The 23,910-nt window shown below is 44.9% G+C and overlaps 3 protein-coding genes across 7 annotated transcripts in view; 1 reads left to right on the top strand and 2 right to left on the bottom strand.

Moving 5' to 3' along the window:
• The window catches only part of LOC132508621 (protein POLR1D-like), a 41,995-nt gene extending 29,937 nt beyond the window's left edge, over positions 1-12,058 (bottom strand). The window contains exon 1 of the mRNA XM_060128939.1: positions 11,925-12,058. Within this exon, the coding sequence (XP_059984922.1) occupies positions 11,925-11,950 (26 nt within the window). The 5' untranslated portion in view covers positions 11,951-12,058. The remainder of the gene's footprint in view (positions 1-11,924) is intronic.
• On the bottom strand, positions 10,449-12,053 carry POLR1D (RNA polymerase I and III subunit D). The gene is made up of 2 exons (XM_060128938.1): positions 11,925-12,053; positions 10,449-11,022 (listed from the first exon to the last, which is right to left on the bottom strand). Exons 1-2 carry the CDS (start codon positions 11,948-11,950, stop codon positions 10,647-10,649), a joined length of 402 nt encoding a protein of 133 aa, XP_059984921.1. The 5' UTR covers positions 11,951-12,053; the 3' UTR covers positions 10,449-10,646.
• A 1,286-nt stretch (positions 12,059-13,344) lies between the features above and the next one.
• Positions 13,345-23,910, top strand: part of LNX2 (ligand of numb-protein X 2) — an 87,532-nt gene continuing 76,966 nt past the window's right edge. For 2 of the 5 annotated variants that reach the window (XR_009536754.1, XM_060129109.1), the window contains exon 1: positions 13,345-13,584. The gene's annotated coding sequence lies outside the window, so the exon portion shown is untranslated. The remainder of the gene's footprint in view (positions 13,585-23,910) is intronic. The other 3 variants (XM_060129107.1, XM_060129106.1, XM_060129111.1) reach the window with 2 other exon arrangements.

Genomic DNA, 23,910 nt, shown 5'->3' with positions numbered 1-23,910 from the left:
CACTTGTTATTTCTTGTCTTTTTATAACAGCCGTTCTGACAGGTGTGAGGTGATATCTCATTGTGGTTTTAACTTGCATTTCCCTGATGAGACGTGTTGTTGAGCATCTTTTCATGTCCCAGCGGCAGAACAGTTTCTAATCATAAGGCTCTAGAATCCCCACTTTCCCCATCCATTTAATGACAAAGTACAGCCTTTGCCATGAAAACAAATAAACAAAAACCAGGAAAACAACTGTGGAACCAAGTCCTGAAGGCGTAGATTACAAGCTCTGATGGAGAACATAAATCCACCTCTTTTACTTTGATAGACACTGAACTTGGTGATTATACTTTTTTCTTCATCTTCAGGGAATGAGACGATAATTGACACTTATATCCCCAATTAAATATTAATCACTTCCGAATAAAAACCCTGTTAAGTATTCTAAACACCAGGATTTATGCTTAAGTATGCAGAACAGAGTTAAGCAAGCAAGCCAGGATCTGAAATAACTTTAGATGAGGAATCTCAATGATACGTCCCCCTCATCTTGAAATCTAAGCTCCAATGAAAATTCATTCTGAAATCCCATATAATTTACCAAGCATGGTGGTGAGAAATTAAGAGTTGTGGACCAAATGCTCTGAGGATCCCAGAGAAAACTGAAGAGTCTGTGCATCTTACTGTGGAGCTAATGTGATAAAAATGGCATAACAGATGTCAAATTATAGAATGCTTCATTTAATTCTCTGTTTGGTCTTATGATATGCTGACTTATATAGTAGGAAATATATGTTTGGTTTTCCTCCCATTCCTGACACAGAGCTCCTAAAACCATGGGGATTTCCTAATTGATGAGAGCTATAAAGCTGTCATTCGTTTTGATGAGGTGATTTTAGGGAAAGCCCTGGGTAACCTAAGGATGGGGGCTGGTCGCCAGGATAACCAATCGCTGATTAGAGAGTTGGAATTTCAGTCCCATCCGCAGACCTCTGGGGAGGAGAAAGGGGCTAGAGATTGAGTTCTACCACCAATGGCAATGATTTAATCAATTATGCCTGTGTAATGAAGCCTCCATAAAACCCCAAAAGGACAGGGTACAGAGAACTTCCGGGCTGGTGAGTGCGTGATTTGAGGAGAGGTGGTTGCCCAGAAAAGGCATGGAAACTTCACCCCCCCCGACCCCCCCACAGTCCTTGCCCATGCACCTCTTCATCTGGCTGTTCATCTGTATCCTTTATAATAAACTGATAAAAAGTAAGTAAATGTTTCTCTGAATTCCGTGAGCCACTCTAACAAATTAACTGGGCCCAGGGATGGGGTCATGAGAACTTCCGGTTTACAGCCAGTAGGTCAGAAGCACAGGTAAAACAACCTGGATTTGCAGCTGGCATCTGAAGTGGGGTTGGGTAGGTGCAGTCTTGTGGGACCGAGTGAGCTCTGATACTGTCTCCGGGCAGACAGTGTCAGAATTGCACTGCTTGACGGATTGCTTGATGGTGTTGGAAAACACACACTGGAGACCTTTATGTGCTATCAGGCCATATAAAGACTGGGATTTCTGACAGTTTCCAACCAAAACAAAGTTCATTTTCAATGGCAAAATAAAACTATGCGACACTACATCAGTTCACCCTATTAGATTTTATTTTTTGAAATATTATTGTCCAGTGAACTCCCCAAATCTGAAACCATACAGTAGGTATGTGAAGTAGAGCAGGTGCTCACAGAGTCAACAGCGGCTGCCTTGGGGGTCAGTGCTTATGACTATATGACTATGAGATGCACTCAATGGGAACCACTTCTGGCCTTTCAGATCCAAATAAAACAACACAGCCAACTTTTCTTAGCTCAGGTGACTTCTCTGGACTCCCCTACCACCTGGTCGATGCATGTGTAAGGTCTGAGTGGTTCCTGCTGTGCGGGATACTTGGTTGGGACTCCATCTCTGCCTGCTCTGGTCATGACCACCTTTGCTCAGTGAACTCCTCCCTGTGGCTCCCAGCATGTTGTCATCTCCATGTGGACAGAGTATGCAGCTGAAGACATACAACTAACGACAAACTTGTGGTTCTCAACCCCAAAGCTTATAGTTATTTCAGCATTACAAATTCAAATTCCGCTCTTAGGATATTCAGTTAAAAAATACAGAGTGTCCATCTTCTATTCATTCATGTGATAAATATTTTTTGAACACCTACTATGCTTCAGGCACTGCTCCAGGGGCTACAGAGACATCGGTGAACACAAAAGTCTCTGCCTTCATGAAGCTTATGTTATAGTATGTGTGTGTGGCAGGGGTGGGGGAGGAATAGATAATATAGAATAAATGCAACAAATAGGTGAATTCAATAGGGCTATATTTAAAAAAATACTGCAGGGTGTGGGTGTTGGGGGAGGGGCTATGGTTTTGAACAAGGTGGACAAGTTAGAAGAAATGACACCTTTCCTTTAGTCCTGAAATACACAGCTCTTTGGTCTACCCTGGTTGCAAACTCTGTGAAGGCAGGAACCAAAGGAGATTCATTTTTGTATCCCTAATGTACCTGGTCCATGGCAGGACTTTAGAATAACTGCTGGAAAAAAAGACATATATTCTGTATTTTTCCAAAGCAAGGCTACTTGTAATAAACAGCATAGATTTATCAGACAGCTGGCCAGGAAATGGATGTAGTATTTGGCATTGACAAAACAGCATGCCTTAGAATCACATCCTTGGAATTCCACCTCGTGGTACCCAAAATAATAATTCTACCATGTTTGTTCCACTAGAATTCTGTGGGGACAAGATCCCAGGATAATCCACATCACCCTTCCATATAGTTGTTACTGCAAAATCAGAATGTCCTTTGAGCACCCTTGAGTGGGAGGTGTGCTTGCCTTTTATTTTAGACCAGTAGGAGAAAAGGTAACAAATGTTGCATGGGATAGAGGTGGTAAGGGATGTCCGTATCCAGGGCTCTTGGCAATATAGAGAAGACATCAGTGAGATGGAGTATAAGGTGTGGCCACCTTCACTGAGGTGCTCCACGACGCTCATCACCTCAGCTGTTCCTCCCACTGAAGCCACAGGACAGGCATGCTTCCTTGCCCCACTCGAGAAGCCCTTTTCTTCTCGGAGCTTATTACTGTGGTGGCTGAGTATGCAAGTGTCAGCCGATAAGTGTACAAAATAATGTCAGTGCAACTGCAGTTTTCCCTCCCTGCCGTGGCAGTCATGCTTAGACACTGACGCTCAATCACGCACACACAGTCATCCATTCGTTCATCAACTAAGGACTGACAAGAGCCTACTGCGTGCCTGGCATGGATTTTAGTGCTGGGGATACAAAAGCAAACAAGGACAAAGCCCTTGCCCTCTGAAAGCCTACATTCAAGTGGAGTTAGACAATAAATGGATAAATACATAATATTAACGTCAGTTAACAGTGAGGACTCTGAAGGAATGAAACCAAGTCAAGGGACAGAAAGCAATGGAGGTCTGGCTGTCGGCACACGTGTTATCTGGGGTTAGGCAGTCTCTGAGGTGGTCCTAAGGATTCCCCACCTCCTGGCATTCCTGCCCTCGTACAACCCCTTCCCTTCACTTCTGACAGACACAGCAGGGCAGACGTGATGGACTGTCACTGCTGAGATGAGGGTATAGAGAGACTGAGCTTCCATCTTGCGTTCTCCCTCTTCCCTGGATCTCTTGCTCTAGGGGAAGCCAGAAGCCATGGCGCGAGGCCGTCCCATGTGAGCAAGCTTGGAAGCCCATCACCCCCATTCAGGCCTGGAGACAGCTGCAGCCCAGGTGACACCTTGACTGCAGCCTTGTAAGAGGTCCTGAGTCAGATTCCTCCAGCTCAGCTCCAACCAGATTCCTGACCCACAGAAATGGTGAGAAATGTTTTTTGATTTCAGCGGCTGAGTTTTAGGACAATTTGGTATACGGCAACGGGTAACTGACACAGTGGTCAAGGATGGCCTCTGAGTGAGTACCTTGAAAGAGACAGCCATGTAAAGATGCGGGGGGAGAGGGGCTGGGGACGTCAAGGGCAAGCGCCAAGGCCCTGAAATGGGAACAAGCTGGGCAAGTCTGAAAGAAGCGCGAAGCCCAGTGCGATGCGAAAAGAAGAGACAGGCAGAGACCCCCACGGGTAGAGAAGCACCCAGCCCTAGAAGGCTGCTGTTCTAGCCCCCACTAACCACCTTAAACAAGCGCCAACATGACAACAATAACAGTGAGAGCTAATGTTTGAGTACTTAGGTGTACTAGGAATCGTGCTAAACAGTAACCCTATAAAGTAGGTATTAGTATCTGCTCAGTTTTATAGATAAGGAAACTGAGGCTCAGAAGGGCTGAGTGGCTCTCTCACATTTGCAAGTTAGGAAGCAGGAAAGCGGAGATTCAAACCAGGCCCTCTGCCTTCGGAGTCCTTGCACTTCCCCTCTACACAGTACTGTTGAAAGAGGCCCCTAGAAAGAAAGCCTCTTTCACCCTTAAAAAAGAAAAACCAAAAACCCCCCTGCAAACCCCAAAGTGTTGTTAAGCCAACTGGTCCAGTCGCTGTCCAATCAGATGCTCTGGGCAGCCTGATTTTCTCTAGGAGCCCTTTTGAGAGAATCGGTTTGAGGCATTACCTACAATTGCTCTGAGGTCTGACCCAAGTCAGCATGGTAAACTTAGAAAAGCACACAGGTAGCTCTTCTTTCTGACATTTATTAAGAGCCTTACATAACAAACCTGGAAGTTACTGAGAATCAGTAGGTAAAATACCAATATATTCTATTTTAGGCAGTTTTATGCTTAGCTGACATAGCTTGAGCCCTGAGCTCCTATCAATATTCAGATACCTGGTACCCAACCAGGTATCCATGTGCTATATATAGAACTTGCTTTTCCTTCCTACTTAACCTTTGTCTTGAAGCTTGAGGAGGACTATGAGTATTCCATCAGAATCTTAATCTCTTTGTGAAAAGAGGAGAAACACAATCCATTTATCTTTGATTTTTATCTATATTCAGTTACATTAGGGATGCTATTTTAAACTATCTTTTTTTAAAAAGCAATGGCTGTAGCAGACTGATAACCTTACATACAGGGGTCCATAAATTTATATTATAGTGCTGCATTTAGCCAGAGAAAACAAAACAAAACAAAAAAACAGAGGGCACTAAGGTTTTTGTTTTCAAGTTTTCACCTAGAAGAAATATGAATGAAACCAGCTTGTTTGACACAATTAAGGATATTATAGTAATAACATTAATAGCTAACCTTGATTGAGAGCATGCTATATGGGCCTGATACTGCCCTAAGCACTTTGACTATACTGTCTAAATTAAGAGTTACAACATCCCTATATGGTATTATTGTTATCCCAGCCTTACAGATGAAGAATCTCAGGCACAAAGAGGTCAGACAGCTTGTCCAAGGTCACATAGCTAGAAAGTCTAGCACGAAGACCAAGACTCAGGCGGTGTGATTCCGACAGCGCAAGCTCTTAACTCCTACACGATACTGCCTCGCGGTTATCAGTTATTTAGCCTGAAAAGATGTGCAGGATCCCAGGCACAACCACTTCTGCTTCTAAGAAAGGTATGCTTCTTTCAAAAATACCAAAAACAAAAGTAAGATCAACTCTCCTAATACACATACATCTATTAGCCAATCCCAAACTCCTACAGTATCCTACTGCCCCGCACAATAACTCAAAATTCTTTATTATAATTATTAGGTCAGTACATATACAGATTAAAGACACATGATATGACTTTAGGCACTAATAAACACTACACACACATACAAGGCTGAAAGTTTATTCCTTTAAAAAGGTTCATCATTTTGCTTTTTTCGTGGCTCAGTAATCTAAGTTTATCTTCTAGAAAATTCTTAGCATGTTCTCATTTTTCCTTGGTCTCTCTCTTTTCTCTGCTCACATGTCACCTCCTCAGAAAAGCCCTCCTCAACTAATCAAACTCTCCGTGCCTTCTCAAACCCCATGATTCTTTTACTTCCTGTTTACATCACTACCTTAATTACATTATATATTTATACACTTGTTTGTTTTCTACTTCTGATATTTATACACTTGTTTCCTACTTCTGCTGTTAGAAAATAGACTGCACGTGGGGCAACTTGTTCCCTGCTGTCCCCCTAGTACCTAAACCGTGCCTGCATCTAGCGTGTGCTCAGTGATTTTGCCCAACAAACGAATGAATGAATTCGATGCTCCCTTTGAGAGCCACTTGGTGCAGGCAGAGGGCAGCAAGGGCCGGTCAGCTCACTGCCCCATGTCCTCTCCCCACCCCCACTTTCCACATCTGTAGCCCTGGAGTCTCGACCTTGTTAAAGATGTGAATTCTCACCAGGTAGGGGAAGGTGGTAAGGGTGGACTCCTATTATCAAGGACAGGTTTAGGAGAGGAGATGGTAAATCCTGCCTTACTGGTTTTGGTTGCAAGGGAGTGGTAGGAAAACAAAGGGCTGTGAAAGGCATGGATGTGGGGTCCTGCTCCACCTCTCTCACCTGTACCCCTACAGAGAATCTGCCTCCAAGTTATTTTTTTCCAGCAGGTTTCTAGTATCCATCCTTTTACCTCCACGCCTACAACTGTGCCCCCTTACATTACACCTGGACTGTTACAAATGCCCCCTAACTCCCAGCTATCTTCCGACATTTCATTCCACTCATTCATTCTGCACAGGTGTAGGACAAAAAAGCGAAACCTTTATGGCATTCCCTAGCTCGAGAATCTCGAATGGCTTCTTTACACCGGGAAAAAGGAAACCATTTATCCTGGAACACTATTTCTCTTATAAGTTTGCCTACTTCAGTACTCCATGAATTACTGGAAGGCAGGCTGCCCGATGGTTTTCTCTCTCCAGAGCCCAGGACAGTGGCTGGCAGAGTGGGTGCGCATGAAACAATCTTTGCTACAAGAGTGTCCCTCGCCAATTCCATTCTGTGTTCAGCAGATAATACCCTACACTGCACATCAGGGCACTTGGTCGTAAATGCAATCTGATACCTTTTTCATGTGTACAGCTCTTGTCTGCCCTCTCCAAAAGCAGAGGGCTTTTTAGGACAGACTCATATTCTCTTATGTCCACCATTTCTCAGGACTGTTACCACTACTGGGTACATATGTGCTGTACAGAGATCCAAAAATCTAGATTTGGAAGGAATTTCATTATGAAAAAATAATACAGACCATACAGTAACTGTAATTTATAAATTTTCAAATGGCAAAAGAAAAACCCATGTTAAGAATTTGAGCACAAAAGGGCTGGATTTGGGGTCTTAATAAGTACCTGAAAGCAGACCGGTAGATCTGGGCAAATTGCCTAGAAGCCCAGTTTGAAGGATAGTACAAAGACTGTCTCTGACTCTGAATTTTCCTAACCGGAAAAGATGACCTTTGTCTACCTATAGTCTTAATAACATGTTTAAGGGAAAAAAGAAGGGTGGGGAATGGTGGGCCGTAGAATTTGGTGTGCTTTCGTATTTCCGGAAATGCAAGACACTCTTCGGTTCAGAATGACACTGATAGGACCACTTTCTATGTAGACACCTTTTCATCTCCACAGAGATTTTGTAGACCCCTATGCATTATAACAACTAATTAGAACACTTAGATGTCACAGCTATATGCAATTTATAAATAGTTTGTAAAGTGCTTTGAAAATGGAAAGTGCTAGGCAAGTACTCAAATGATTATATATTAAAAGCCTTTGACATATAAAATCATTTTATTTAATAACTGGCTCTTTAAAAGCACAGTACTTTATAGCTGGACAGAATTTCTGAGCTTGAACCATTGATATTTTATTTAGAGTGAAATGCTGTTAGCAAATCAGACACTGATCAAGTTTTTTTCAGTTTATATAAATAAATGTATGATTCTTATCTATCTCCCTCACTTTTTCATCGACCAGTTCTGCCTTCCCTTAGGTTCCTGCAGACTTTTTGCAAAGATTCCTCCCACACCACAGTGACTCATGGTTATCCTGCCTGCCCTGCCCTGTTTTTTCCTTTCACACGTCTGCCTTGTCAAGGTGTTTTGTATGTTCCTGAGTTTACGGCTACCCTAAACAGGTTCAAGACTGCATGCCACATCATCAGTGACAATAAATCCTTCTAGGAGCAATGAAGCCAGGAGATGTGGCAGGTGGCCACCAGTGGGTGCATCTCCACCAGTGGGTGTACTGTTATTGATAACTCCAGTCTACTATCACCATTCCACACTGTTATGTCCACTAATTAAACTTGGCTTTCATCTCCTGACAGGTCTTGGTTCATAGGCATTGAACTTCATTTAAATAATCCTGTTTCCTATCACCACCGAACTACTCATAGGCAGAATTGTAGAAGAGGCAAACAAGTGTTTGATTGTTTACCACTATGCCTTTAGGACTTCCTTACATCTGCAAGTGCTAATATCCTCACACTGACATTGGCTTTCTCTTACTATTACCCTGGGAAAATACTCCCTGTCCCTGCCCCGTAACTTTGATCTTTCCCCATCCATTCCTCCTCCCACTTAATTTAGTCTCCGACGTCCTACAGTATATTTTCATTATTGGAAAACCCAAACTAAGCCATTCTTCTTGTACGAGTGTTAATGCTTAGCCTTTTTAGGCCCTAAACTAAGGCTGCCAGCTGCCCATCAACCTCCCCGTTAATTCCAACCCATATTTTTCTGTCCTCATGTGACTCATGCATCATTCTCCCCTCTTTGAAAGTCTTGGCTTCCACAGCTCGACTGTCTGCAGACTTTCCCACCACGTCATTGGTTGCTCTTTTGCCCAACCTTTAAATACTGAGCTTATTCAAGGCTTGGCGTGGCCCCTCTTATTTATTTAAAAATTTTTTTTAATTCTTTGGCCTTGCCACACGGCATGTGGGATCTTGGTTCCCCGATCAGGGATCCAACCCTTGTCCCCTGCAGTGGAAATGCAGTCTGAACTACTGGACCACCAGGGAAAAGTCCCAAGCCCTCTTCTTAATCACATTCCAGTTTCTACGGATTTACTTCATCTTTATGGCAAGAACTCACGAAGTTTATCTCTATTTAAATCTCTTTCATGGCCTCCAACTCCTGTCTACAGATTACCTCATTCAACAGGGAACTTTGGATTTCAGTCACCTTCTCTACCTCCCAATCAATCCCCCCAACCCCCCACCAGGCTTCCCGTGTCAGTAATTTCGCCCCACACCTCGATAGGAGTCACCCTTCTTTCCTCACCTTCCACATCCAACTCCTGAGGTCTACCAATTCTGTGCCTGTTTGGCTCTCAAACGTATCTCAAATCCACAATCTTTTCTCCATCACTAGCTTATGGCCCTTCCAGGCCACTTCAGCTCTTACAGTTTATCTGCTTCAACCCTGGCCTCTCTACAATCCATTACAACACGCTGTGATCAGTTATTCAGATGTCTTCCCATTGTACTTCCCAAAGTCCTTCCCACACCAGAGCTCTTCCCGTGGAGTCTATCGTAGGCCCTTCTCCTCCTTGCTGGCCCTGCTACAGATATGCACATCTTTCAAGACCTTTATTTCCTCAAACCACCAGTGTTCTGCTTCAGGACTTTTGCAAGTGCTATTCCCCCAGAATGCTTTTTCTTTTTGCACAGCCAGCTCCTTCTCTTCCTGTAATCTCTGGAAGGTCCTCTCTGCTTCCATACCTAAAGCAGATTCCCCTCTCAGAGTACTGGGGGGTGGGGTGCTCAGGTTCAAAGGTTGACAGATATTTAGGGTGAATTAAGAGTCAAGTGGGGGTAGGACAGGTATGAGACACAAGGCTGAAGAGGTAAATAGGGCAGCTGTTAAGTGTGATTTAGGAATATTTTAGGTTTTCCAAAAAAAATCATTTTCCCCACATGCAAGTTTCCTCTTCCCTGTCCTTACCTTCTCTCAAATACTGTTCCTTTTAATGTAACCCTGGGCTATACTGAGATACCTACCCAAGGAATGAAAATATTATCTGGTCATCCCAGTTTTCTCCTTCTTTAATATATGAGCACCCTGAAATTAGAGCACTGAACTGGTATCTGTCTTATAAATGCTACCATAAAGATGGAGCCTGATACCACCTAACATTCTCACGTGAAACCAGAATTCTCACAATTCTTTCAAATTATTTCCCACCCTTGCCCAATCTACCAATCATAGCAAAGGATGCAGTTGTCTCATGAATTACTAAAAACATCTAGGAAGAGGCCAAGTCCTCCCTTCACTCCCACCTTTCTTGTCTAGACTATCCACAGCCTATCTGGGCTCATGCTCTATTGCATCTCTCCCTCGCCCCCAATCACAGATGTGCATACACATTCCTTTCAATTCCCTTGATCAAAGTCCTTGTCTAGGCCTCTGATTATCTCATAGTTTCCTCACTTTCAATGTTGGTTCAATTAAAAGAAAAAAAAACCCCACAAAAACCTAAAATAGTCAACCTTGAGGACAAAGGAACAAGAACCACTCAAATCAGTTTAAATAAAAGAGGGAATTTATTAGAAGAATACAGTTTCTTGCAGGGACTCCAACAGCTGAAATGGGTTAAGAGCTAGAAGCAGGCCTCTCTGCAGGACAGATCATGTAATCACAAACGTTTACTTCTGGGTTTTGCAAGAGCACGAATAGAATATCCTAGTGGTCAGTCCTCCCTGTATAGTGCATAAGGGACTAGAATGTGGCTTCATTTCTGCTGGCTTTTTGATCCTTATATTCCTTTATGCTGGCCTCAAACTTGTCAAGCACATGCTGGCAGACATTCATGAGCTCAGTCAGGCCTCTCTGAAAGGGCTCAACAGCTGGAAGGGCACCTCGAGTCTGTATGCGCAAATTAATTTTGCTCTCTGAAGGATGGGTTGTAGTATAACCACAAAACTCCACTTCCGGGTTCTTCATGATCATGTAACGAAGAGAATTTCCTAGGGTATGGTCCTCCTCGTGCAATACAAATGTCACACAGTGTCTATCTGTCCCAGCTGCCTGGACCATTTCCAGGGCTGTCTTCCTCTCGCCTTCAGCCATTGGGGTCTTCAATCCAGATATTTTTCTACACACATATTTTTTATAAAAATGAGATCACACTGAATACGGTTTTGTAACTAGCTTTTTTTCATCTACTGTATCACAATATCAACACGTTATTACTCTAATGCACTCCAATTACACAGAACGATTAGCATTAGCCCTTATTATCTTCCTGCCTCCACGTATTCTAGCAGTCAATAATTTATTGCCTCCAATTTCTCCCTCTTCCATTTGGCCGTCCACATGGCCACAAGGGGAGTGTCCTTAAAACAAAAAAGTTTGCTAAAATTTTCTTTTGGTAGGCTCACAAGAAAGGAATAGGATTAGAATAGGGTGGGCCTTGCTAAAGGATGAAAAGGAAGTTGAAAGGCGTGGAAAAGCGCAGATTATAATAAAAATAGAAACTAAAGATCATCAACGTGCAGGGCCAACTAGGGCTTCCGTTTGCAGGAGGTAAGGAAATTAGAATGGAAAGTCTGAGAAGAGCACCAAGCATGAGGGAGAAAGCGCTCAGCGCACAGAGTGGATCAATTAGCGCTCGGCACAGAGGAGGGACTTGGGCCCGACCAACACACCACCCCCATCGCTCGGGGAACAGTGGCCTGGTGCACGTTAGCTTTATTTGCTCTTCCTGTTCCAAATGGGGGTGGGCAGTTAGGGAGCTTAACTCTGGTCTCACAACTCGTGTTCCCTCCTTGATATCGAGTGTACTGAGAGTCTCCACTCAAGCAACCCAGGTGTCCCCCCCTCCCTTCCCGATCGGGGCCCCTCTCCCCGCCCTGGCGCCCACTGCTCCCTCCTCGACTGTCTTCCCAGCCAGGCCCTCGCTGCCAGGCCGGGCCGCGGAGGCTAAGGCCCCGGTCGGCCGCGGGCTCCCGGCGCAGGGCGCGGCCAGCTCCTCCCGTCCCCCTCCTCGGCCGTTACCTCTCCAGCTCCTGGTCGTCTTCCATGGCGGGGGCGACTTCCGGGATCCTCAGGTGGTGCTGACGGGCCGGAGGCGCTGCCCCATACCTCGAAGCGAGCAGGCGCCGCAGGAAGGAAGGACTGACGGGAGGAGCGCGGACGGAAGGAGGGAGGAGGAGCCGCAGCGGCGCGGCAGGGCCCGGCCACTGGGCGGGGCGTGGAGACTCCGCCTCGGAGCCTCGCCCACGGGCCCCGCCCCCGGCGCGTGGAGGGCGGCGGCCAGGCCTGAGCGGTTCACCTGCGCTCCCGAGCGAGTCGGCCCGCAGAGCTAGTCGGGAGACTGGTGCGGTCGGGCTCCTGCCCCGCCCCGAGGCCGAGACCGGCCAGTGGGCGCCGGAGCTCAGCCCTTGGCACCTTCCCTCCAGGTGATGGCGAAGGGGGCGGGGCCTTACTTGCCGCCCTCAGATCACCTTCCTTCTCGGTGCCAGGATCGGGCCTCTTTCTGACTTGCTGCTGGCTCGGTGGGTGACGGGATTAATCCCAGGAAGGACCTCGCCTCCCGGGGACGGGGGCGTTCATGGCACGACAGACTTACACTATAGTTGAGCAACACACTTTGAAGAATTTCACCACAGAATAGCATGGGTGTAACACGGTATTTGTCTCATCTGGGATCTTGCAGCTGCACAGCTCAACTGGGTCAAAGGACAAGCGTTTGTTTTTTATCTTTGGGGGGAGGGGAGGAGTGAGAGTTTGGAAGGAAACTGTCCCCACTCCCCATCTTTTCTCTTCTGGGATCTCTTTCTACCCCTGGAGTATGTCCTGCCTCGCTTCGGACGTCCTTTTCCCTTTACCCTTTTGGCCTCTTAAGCCTCCTCACCTGCGGAACCTCCCGCTCACCTTTGTTCTCAGGTGCCCCTGCCCCCGCCTCGGCAACCTTTCACCACCCAGACTCGCTCTCCGCCCTCCTTCTCCCTTCGTACCTCTCCGCTCTCGGTCCCCTCAGGTGTTCTTCTTCGCCAATAACCCTCTCCCCTCCTGGTGGTCCTGCTCCCCTCGCCCCCATCACCCCGGACAGCCCCGGTCCCTACCTCCGACCCCCGCAGTCCTCCCACCCGACACGCCCACAGTTCTGTCTTCCTGCGCCACCTCTTCTCCTCACCCCACCCCCGATCCCCTAGATGTTCACCACCTCCCCCAGCTGTTCCCCTCTCCTCCCGCCGTCGGCGGTGAGCGCAAGAGGCACTTCCCGAGCGCGGGCAAATCAGGCGGGCTGCGTGTACAGCCGAGGGGTGGGGGAGGGCGGGCGGCGAGGGGCGGTGCGGGCTCACTCTAACTCCTAGAGACGGCCCAGGCCTGGCCCGCCCCCCGAGCTCTCGGATAGGCGGAGCCTCCCTCTGGCCCGCCCCTCCCGCCCTGTGCTGTCGCCGATTGGCTCGGGTGCGTGTCGGGTTGCGCGGCTCGGCCCTGGCGTTCGCCCGCGGGAAGGCAGCAGGGGCGGTTGAGAAGTGAAGTCTTGGCCAGAGTTTGCTCCTTGCCAGGAAATCGGCGGCGGCGGCGGCGATTCCCGGCGGAGCGGAGGCCGGCCGGCCCCGCGCTCCTTCAGCGGGCCGCGGAAGCGGAGCAGACGCTGGGCTGCAGCGCCGGGAGCCGGGCGTGCCCGGGCAGGCGCGCTCCCCCCGTGAGTAACTTTGCCTTGCCCGCCTCGCTCTGCGCCGGCTCGCGAGTCCGGCCGCGCCTCAGGTGCGGGCGGCGTGGGGTGTGGGGCGAGCGGCGTGGGGTGTGGGGCGGCCGGAGCGGCGCCGCGGCGTCTTCCGCGCTCTCCTCGCCCGGCCGGGCTGCGGGGACGCGGACCGGTGTGGGGCCGCCGCGCTGGTCCGGGGAGGAGGGCGCGGGCTGCCGGCGCCGGGTGCCTGCCGTTGTTACCGTTTGGTGGTTCCGGCCACCGTCTCGCCGGTCTTTGCGTCGCTTGCTCCAATTTTAGGGAGGGGAGAGGTGGGGATGAGTTTTCTGTTCCCTGCGTGTATGTTGCCGTGAATGAGAGTGCCGCCAGCTGCCTTACCTCGGTCTTGTTCCCTGCAAAGGAGTGGGGAGAGATCATACCCTCGGGTCCCAGCCTGTTGCCTGTGAATTCTCACCCTTCCCTTTAGACTGGAGAGGGTGGGAGAGAGATTTGACGTCTTCGAGGGAGGAATTTCAAAATTCGGATCTTGATTTGGAAGCAGTCGCACCCAGAGCACCATTCAGGAAAGACATCACTCGCTTTTCAGAGCTTCATGCCCTGTTTTAGACGAAGGACTTTCCACTTAGATGTAGTGTTTCTTCTGATGTTTCTGTGTACATTTAAGGTTATGAATTAGGACGTTCGTATCTGCCAGGAGCTACAGTACACTAATGCGTGGCCTTAACTGTGTAGCTGTTTTCTTTTTAAATCACAGAAACGAAATTGAATGAAAAGCAGCAGCGGTTCAAGAGGAGGAAACAGTTGTGAGCTCCGGTTGACTGGAACTGTCTTCACTTTAAGAATTTCACATTCTTGCAGCAGTGGTACTTATCTGTAGATTGGCTTTCGTCCCAGGACAGATTTTGATTTTTATTTATTTACTTTTTTTCTTGCTTGTACTGTGACGCAGCACTGATAAAGTTGATCTCAGTAGGTCAATTTTATTTCCTTGGATAGATTTGATTCCCATCTCCACACCCCTTTAGAAAATGGACTTTGATCTTGTATCCTTTTTGGCCTATCAGAGCTTTCTTGAGCCACGAATAACAAAAGTTTTGCCTTTTTAGCTTGTCCAAGTCCCACACATGAGTTTTCCCATAGGGGTAAAATGTAGGCCAACTCGGAACCGAAGTAGAGTAACACTGCTTTTAATTTGTCCCACCTGTGTGTTAGCAGTCATAATTCTGTAACTTGTTCCTCTCTTTTTCTCATCGGGTTATACAGTTTTCATTATTTATTCATCTAGCAAATGGGTGTCTTCTGTGTGCCGGGCGTGGATGGCAGAGGTCAGCTCTTGCCCTGAACTGGCTCATGGTGTACCAGCTACCTGAAAGCAATTTGAACAGGTGCTGTGGGAACTTAAATGTGGGAGCATTTCTGCCTGGAGCTTGTTAAGGAAGACCTCACACAGGCACTTCCAATTGCTGAGAGATTTTCATTCTAGGCAAAGGGGCTGGCGTGCACGGTGTTGCTTTATGAGAGCTGCATATGGTTCCTCTGGCTGAAGCACACAGTGTCTGGGGTTGGAGTCGTGGCCAGGGCCTGGTGTATTATTCATTTCCGAGAACTTAGCACTTTGCCTTGCTTACAGAGGGCACTCAAATATTTATTGAACTGACTTGAACAGAAACATGAAGGATTTTGTATGCCGCATTAAGAAATTTGGGCTTTATCCAGTCAGTGAATACAGAGCTGCTAATTTTAAGTAGGAGAATGTCATGATAACATGTGCATTCCAGAAGGATAACTGTGGCAGTCTGGAGGATGGTGAGGGTCCAGATGGGAAGTAGGGAGACAGAGCAGGAGCTGTTATACTGTAGGGTTTAAGTGCTCAGCACTTTTCGATTCACGTTATCTGGGTTTGAATCTGGCTCTGTCGCTCATTATGTAACCTCTTTCTTCCTTAGGTTCTTCGTCTCGTAGGGTTTGGGGGATAAAACTTGAAAAACATGTATGCTACTTAGAATAGTGCTTGGCGCATAGGAAGAACTTGGTAGATGCTCGTTGTTATTCTGCGTGAGGGCAGTGGAAGTAGAGATGGTGCGGCCCTTGGGAGGTGTGATTGGTTGGATTAGGTAAGTGACTGCATATGATTAATGAGAGAGGGGTGATTCCTAGGTTTTTTGACTTGAGGGCATTGGAGTATACTGGTTAAGGTGGCTGTGAACAGGGATTGAATTCCATCACTTACCCTTAGAATTACTATCCTAACTGAACTTTGGTTCCCTGACATTTAGAAAACGATGTACTTGTCTAGTAGGGTTGAGGATCAAATGAAATTACGCGTGTAATGCCCTTGGCGAGTACCTAGCACATTACACGTGCTTAATAAATATTAGTTGTTCCTGTCGTGGTGATAACATCAACGAGCCAGCGGAATGCTGGAAGTTACGAGAAGGAAGAGTTAAAAACAATTGGTGGTAGGAATAGGGAAAGGAAGATAGTTTTGGACCAACCCATTGAGGTGCTCATGGGTGACTGAGAAGTCTGTGATGCAGTTGTTGGATGGATGTGTCTGGCAGGAGCTAGGAAAGAATGGAAAAGAAAAACAAGAGTTCACATAAAGCCGTGTGGGTGTGGTCAGCTTTATGGAAGATTTGGGGGAAGGGGGACAGAGAAGAGGTTTACATATGGCAGTGCCAGGAGTGTTGGTGTCGGATATTGGGCATCTCTAGCCTTAAAATGCATTGTGGCCACCATCACAAGGGAACTCCAGGCTCCTATAACCAGGTTGGCTCTATGCCCTTCTCCCCCTCCTCTTCTCCTTGCTGATCACGCCCCCAAAATCCAAGTACTTTTTATTTTTGTTATGCAGAGCCATTTAACTCTTCCTGTTTATGGGGCTAAAGTTCACTCTAGGCCCACCTTCCTATGCAAAATCCAAGGTTTCTAGAAGAATCAAAGTTCTCATTTCATAGGTTTACTTAGGAAGTAATGTTGGTTCTAAAATATATATATATATGTATATATAAATAGGTTATGTATATCTGTGTATATCTTCATGTAAAATTATAGTTGTAGAAGACTTAGCCAGGCCTCAAATGACCCTGTTAAGGGGCCTGGGAGATTTACAAAATAAATCCCCTTTAGCTTTCCTGTCATGTCTCTTTTCCTCAGAAAGTACAAAAGAGTAGAAAAATCTGTGATTATGTAAGTTGTTTGGTTGGTTGGATAGAAGAAATGGCTATTTTGTGTATTAACTGATGAGAAGTTGTTAAGAGGAGTTTTTTAAGAAGCAAATATTCATGATATACGTTCTGGTGATAAATGCATCTAGTTAGTATGTTTTTAAAGAAGCAGGTATTGTAGGCTCTGTCCTTCAGAATGTATGCTTCATAAGAGCAGGGATCCTGATTTGCTCACCGAAGGAGAGTCCCCAAGTACTAGAACCATAAATATTAATGTATGCATGAATAAATGAATTGGATCCACTGGCTTTGATCTGTCTTGGCCCACAGACTTATTGAAATCTTTGGAGCAATCACTGGTCAGAGGGAAAACAAAAAAGGGATTTGAACCAGCAAAGAAGCTTAAAAGTATTTCATGTTCTTGTAGGAAGATACCGGAACTGTAACAGAATTTATAACTATTAAGATTCAGTGATTTTAATGCCAGCTGCTATAGTTATTTGCATGATTCCCTCCTTTTCCCCCCTTTACTGTGAAAGTTGTGGGGTGTAGTAGGGAGGAACAGACTTCTGTAGGGATATTGCTTTGTTCAGAGTTAAACTGATGATAGCTGTGTCATAACTTTGTCCTCTTATTAGCAAAACTCCAGAGCAGATAAGAGATTGATAAGAAAAGCTGAAAAGATAGGAATAGAAGAAGTGGTGTGGGCAGAGAGGGTCGAGCATAGTTTATGCCTCTATCTTCCCAGCCTCGAGATTTAATACTATTACTTCAGATAATCAGGATCCCTCGGTGGAGAAATTATGTAGGGGAAATTTTTTTTTTCTCCGAATTGGACTGGGAAGGAGAAATGAGAAATAGAAACAAGTGTGGAAAATAGGAATAGGCAAATAAAACTTTACGTACTATGTATATATATAGGTATACTGTAGGAATTACATATATCGTGTGTTTCTGTGCTGCTTTATATAGATGAGTATATTATAAACTATCATGTGTCCACTTAAAAAGCATACCACTTTTATGTAAACAAATGATGTTTTAATTTTTTCTCTATTGAAAGAGTAATCTTAGAGTTCTTTTAAATAACAAATTACCCTAAAGTGTATAATGGGGGCCATTGTAAAAAATGTTCATAACCAAGTTATGAGGATATATATGTTATTAAAACAAGGTGTACTTGGCTTTAGTAAAGCTTCCAAAGGCTCTGTTGGTTATTACTTTGTTTTATAGGTAAAAATAAAGTGAGTCTGGTATGTATTTATACCCCTTCCCCCACTCACCCCCCAAAGTTGGGATTTTGGCTACCAGTATTAAAAATTAATCCTTCATCAGAGTTCTTAATCCTGTTCAGTTAAACTACATAGTTATTGAACCAGTAAATTGGAGTCCTTCGCTTATATCTTTTTTCATTGTTTTATTGTGACTATTTCCACTTTTCTTCCACATGATTTTAATGTTTGCAGTTTGACTTTCAATTTAATTGTATTCAGCAAGCAGCATACGTGATGTGATCAACACTGGGCTGGCTGTGAGGGACACAAAAGATTCTCTGCCCTTGGAGAACTTAAAATCTTAAAAGACATTCAGTCGTGGAGTTAATCATTCCGAGGCAAGAGGTAGATGGGCCCCAGGTTAGACATTTACGACTAGTCTCCTGTTGACTCTTTGAGACAAAGATAATAACAGAACAGGGTAAGCGACTGGACTTTGTCTCCTGTGGACCCTTCGAGATAACGGTAATGGCAGGAGCAAAGAGGGACTAAGCCCTGCTTAGGTCAGGAGGCCACATATTTCTCATTCTTGGGGTCAAGGCGACCTCCCACACTGCACTTGCACAGAAGGGGTCCTCAGGGGAGGGGACAGTAGCCCATAATCTGTCCTGCCAACCTCCCAGAGACCCTCACACTGGAATCCATCTTGGCTAAAAGATACAGGAGCATACAGGGGAGGGCCCTGAGTCAGACCAAGTATGGGATGGAAGCAAGATGATTGGCCAGAGGAAAACAAAGACCTGGAAAACTGCCCCTATATAAGCAATTTAAGCCACCCCCAAAGCATGTGACTCTTTCTCTGAGCCTGCCCATGTGTCTGCTTTTCTAATAAACACCTGTTTCACTATTTTCTGTCTCTTTGCTAAAATTCTTTTTACAAAGGAGACGAGCTAGGGCCTTGCTTCTAGCCACTAGTGCCTGGTGGTCGAGTGGTTAGGATTTGGCGCTTTCACTGCCCAGGTCTGGGTTTGAGTCCCGCTCTGGGAACTGAGATCCTGCTTCAAGCTGCCGCCCACTGTGGCCGCCTCACATCAATTCAAAGCAGGTTGACGAATACCTCTGACTTCTAATACCTGGCTCCCCAACTCCGTGGCCTTCACTTCCACTGTATTTTGACATTCCACCCTGTTTTCCACATTAGAGACCTTACATTTATGTACCTGTTCTCTGACTGCAGCCTCCTAGCCTATCCTTCCAGCTCTCTCACACCCACAAGTGCTCTTTTGGTGCGCTTCCTCTGGGCAGAGATGGTTTGCCAATCCCTGTATTCCACCCCACCTCCCGTTCTCTGTTGTATTAACATCTGTGGAATCTATATGCTTTCACTGGCACCTTGCTTCTCTTGAACTTGCTTTTGTTCAGTGCCTGCCAGATAACGACCCTGCTGGATTAACTGCTGCTCCTTGAGTTGCTTTGGCAACGCTGTTAGAAAGCCAGGCCCTCAGTGCAGGGCATCACCTCTCAAACAACCCGTCCCCTTCACTCCCCTCAGTCAGTTATGTTTATTTGGCATCTACTGATGAGAGGGATTTGAACCAGCAAAGAAGGGATTTGTGCTCTGACGCTGAGCTAAGAATTCGGCAGGCAGAGGTATCCTCATAGAGCTTACATTCTAGAGGAGATAGACATTCATCAAATAATAGCACACATTATAGTTATAAAGTACGGCAAGTGCTTTGAAGAAATAGTGTAGGGCTGTGCTGTAGTCACCTGCACTTGCGGCTCTTGAAATGTGCATGGTCTGAATTGAGATGCGCTGTGTCACTACACGCCAGATTTTGAAGACTTAGTATCAAAAAGGATAGAATAGCTCAATAATTTTTGTATATGGATTACATGTTGAAATGGTGATATCCTGGATATGTTGGATTAAATAAAATATTAAAAATAGTTAATTCACTTGGCTACTAGAACATTTAAAATGGTGCGTGTGGTTCACATTCTGTTTCTGTTGGGTAGCAGTGGCACGGGGTGTTGTCTGGGGTATAACAAAGGGAACTAACCTAGTCTCTGGGGAGCTGGGTGTCGCTGAACCCGCCCGGAGGAAGTTGTCTTTGAAACAGGTATCTGGTTGAGTAGATGTCATACAGGTAAACCCTTCTCAGGCGAAGCAGTCAGAGGTGGGGATTGCACTTTGCAGGAGGGTGAAGAGGTGGATGGGAGAGAGCTGGGGAAGAGTGATGTGAGATGGGGCCTGGGAGGTAGACAGGGCCGGTCATGTGGCCCTTGTTGGCCCTAATCAGGATTTGTTCTTGTCTCACTTATGGATTATTCTAGACCATCGTCATTCACAAACTCTTTATCAATCCCCCACTTCTACAGCCTGCAGATAATCTGGTCAGTTCATGAGGATCTGATTTGATTTAGCAGATTTCTGTCCCTCCCCTTCCCAGCTTGTCTAGGTAAGTCTCAGGTCTTGTTAAAGGCTCATTTTTCCACGTGTGCCCTTGATCCCATCCTTCAGAGTCTCTTAGGAGAGCTTCATCAGTTAACTGCCTTCTGTATTTAATCTGTCTCCCTGCTGGCTTTTTCACCTGTAAGTATGCTCCAGTCCCAGACTCATAAAACAAAGCTCCGTTGACCCCGCAGCCCCTCTAGTTACTGTTCTTAAAGCATGACAAAATATTTTAAAGTTGAATATTTTATTGAAAGCAGTATATTCAAAATGTATTAATAGGTAGTCAATACAAAATTATTAACAAGACATTTGACTTTTTTCATATTACATGTTTGAAATCTGGTTATACAGTCGACTGACGCTTGAACAACGTGGGGATTAAGGGCACTGACCCTCCCAGGCAGTTGAAAGTCCACAGATAACTTACAGTCGGCCCTCCTTGTCCACAGTTCCTCTCTATCTGGTGATTCGACCAAATGCAGACCATGTAGTACCATAGTACTTACTATTGCAAACAATCTGTGTATAAGCGGACCCACGCGGTTCAAACTTGTGTTGTTTAAGGCTCAACTGTATTTTACACGTGTAGCCTATCTCAGTGCAGATGCTACATTTTCAGTGGGTAAAGTAAAAGGAATCTTATCAAAATAATAATTTAACAAAAATATTTTATACTGCTGCAGTTTTTATTGTGGTAAAAAAACATATCTCATAAAATTTACCATCTTAACCACTTCTAAGTGCATAGTTAAGTAGTAGTAAGTATATTCACATCGTTGTATAACAGATCTCCAGAACTTTTTCATCTTGCAGAACTAAAACTCTGTACGCGTAACAACAGCTCCCCATTTTCCCCTCCCCTTTGCCTCTGGGAACCATCGTTCTGTTTTCTGTTTATGTGGATTTGGTTACTTTAGATACCTCATATAGTTAGAACCATATAGTACTTGTCTTTTTGTGACTGGCTTATTTCACTTAGTATAGTATAATGACCTCACGATTCACCCATGCTGTAGTATGTGACAGGATTTTCTTCCTTTTAAAGGTTGAATATTCCACTGTATGTATATGACACATTTTGTTTATCCATTCATCTGTTGATGGACACGTGGGTTGTTGCTTCTCCCTCTTGGCTATTGTGAATAGTGCTGCAGTGAATGTGAGTGTGCAGATATCTCTTTGAAGGTCTGCTTTCAATTCTTCTGGATCCCAGGTCTTTCAATCCCAGAAGTGGGATTGCTGGATCATGTGGTAGTTCTACTCTTAATTTCTTTAGAAAACCCCTATACTGTTTTCCATAGCTGCTGCACCATTTTACAATACTCAAGGGTTCCGGTTTCTCTGCATCCTCACCAACGTTGTTATTCCCTCTTTTTTGATAGTAGCCATCTTACCAGGTATGTAGTGATATCTTATTGTGGTTTTGATTTGTGTTTCTCTGGTGATGAGTGATGTTGAGCATCTTCTCATTATGCTTGTTGACCACTTGTACATCATCTTTGGGTTCTGTTCAAGTCTTTGGCCCATTTTTAAACTGGGTTATTTGATTTTTGTTGTTGATTTGTAGGCATTCTTTATATATTCTGGATATTATCCCTTTATCAGATATATTATTTGCAGCTATTTTCTCCCATTCCTTAGGTTGCCTTTTCACTTCATTGTGTCCTTTGATGTGCAGAAGTTTTTGAGTTTGATATAGTCCCATCATTTGTCTGTTTTTGCTTTTGTTGCCTGTGCTTTTGGTCTCCTATTCAGGAAATCTCTGCCAAATCCAATGTCATGAAACTTTCTCCCTATATTTCGTTCTAGGAGTTTTATCGTTTCTTAAATGCATTTGAGTCAAATTTTAGATATGGTGTAAGTAAGGGTCCAAACAAAATATTTTGAACATATTTCTGAGACCTTATGTAAATAAGAGGGAAAGTTCTGAAATACATGGAGTAGTTTTAGTTTGGGGGGGATGGATGACATTGCTTAAGGACACAGTTCTCGAATGGTGCTTCTTACAGGTGATCCTTGAACAACAGGGGTTTGAACTCTGTGTGCCCACTTATATATGGATTTTCCTTTTCGATAAATAGTGCTACAGTACTACTCGGCCTGCAGTTACGGAACCACAGATACCCAGGGCCCTCCTCAAAGTTTAACGGATTTTCAACTGCAGCGGTGGGGGGAGCATTGGCACCCCAGCCCGCTCATTATTCAAGGGTCAACTGTAGCATATTCTAGTGTGAATTTCTCTTCCCTTTTTGTTTCTTATAGTTGTGAGACACCAGTATGGAAACAGTCAGTAATCTAGGGCTAGCTGAAGCTAAAAAATAAGGTGACTGGGGAGAAGCCAGGTATCAGACTGCATATGGTTGCATCCTGTGTCTTTCCTACTAAATACGTACTGTGTGCAGTCAGTAGTCTGCCTTTTAAGACCATTCTGTCAGGGCCATTTAGTAGAATTTCAGAAATATCCATAGCAATTAGATCTCATATGAAATATTTATCAATCTCATTAATTTCTCTAATTTTAGGCTCTGTGCTTTTGTTATAGATGAGATACATTAACTGATACTTCAATAGACTAATTTCAGAGTTTGGTAAAAATAGATGTAGTTTTTCTCGGTCTCTGACTTGTTCTTTTTCCAGGTGTGTGGAGCATATTTGCAGCATATTTGAATGATTTGTCCACCTTTGAAGGTATATTAATAAAGCATTCAGGATTTATTCTGTGAGTCTGGATGGTGAGTTTTAATGGTATGGTAGCTATTTACACAAAGGACTAAATTTTTTTTTTAATGAATCCATTTTGTAGGATACAGAAGGATGATACAATCTCAGCTTTCAACTAACTTTTGAAAGTTTTCAATTAACTTTTTTGTTGCTTTATTTTTGGCTGCGTTGGGTCTTTGTTGCTGTGCGCGGGCTATCTCTTGTGGCGAGAGGGGGCAGCTCTTCATTGTGGTGCGCGGGCTTCTCATTGTAGTGGCTTCTGTTTTTGTGGAGCACGGGCTCTAGGCGCGCGGGCTTCAGTAGTTGTGGCACGTGGGCTCAGTAGTTGTGGCACACGGGCTTAGTTGCTCCACGGCATGTGGGATCTTCCCAGACTAGGGCTCGAACCCATGTCCCCTGCATTGGCAGGCAGATTCTTAACCACTATGCCACCAGGGAAGTCCCCTAACTTTTTTCTTATAAAAGGTTTATATGTTATAAAGTTGCTCAGTGTGATTTTAGTCTTTCTAACTGTGACAATGTGACTTAATTTTCTTTATTTATAGTTTGGATTCACAGGCAGTAAATCAAACCTGGTCCTGGAGGAAATCAAAGTAGACCATTAAGTAGCTCTTAAAATGCTTAGGCATAGTACAGCATTCTTTACATGTCCATAAAGAATTACTCTGTTGGTTACTTGAAGCTTTTGAAAACAAAATTGCTCTGTTAATAAAAAACAAAGAAATTGCTCTCAAAGTATACTAGGATTTATGGAAAGATATCT

The sequence above is a fragment of the Lagenorhynchus albirostris genome, chromosome 18 (assembly GCF_949774975.1).
Source record: "Lagenorhynchus albirostris chromosome 18, mLagAlb1.1, whole genome shotgun sequence".
NCBI classification, from domain to species: Eukaryota; Metazoa; Chordata; class Mammalia; order Artiodactyla; family Delphinidae; genus Lagenorhynchus; species Lagenorhynchus albirostris.
The sequence above is the reverse complement of the archived record's forward strand: the minus strand, read 5'-3'. Positions and strand labels throughout refer to the sequence as shown.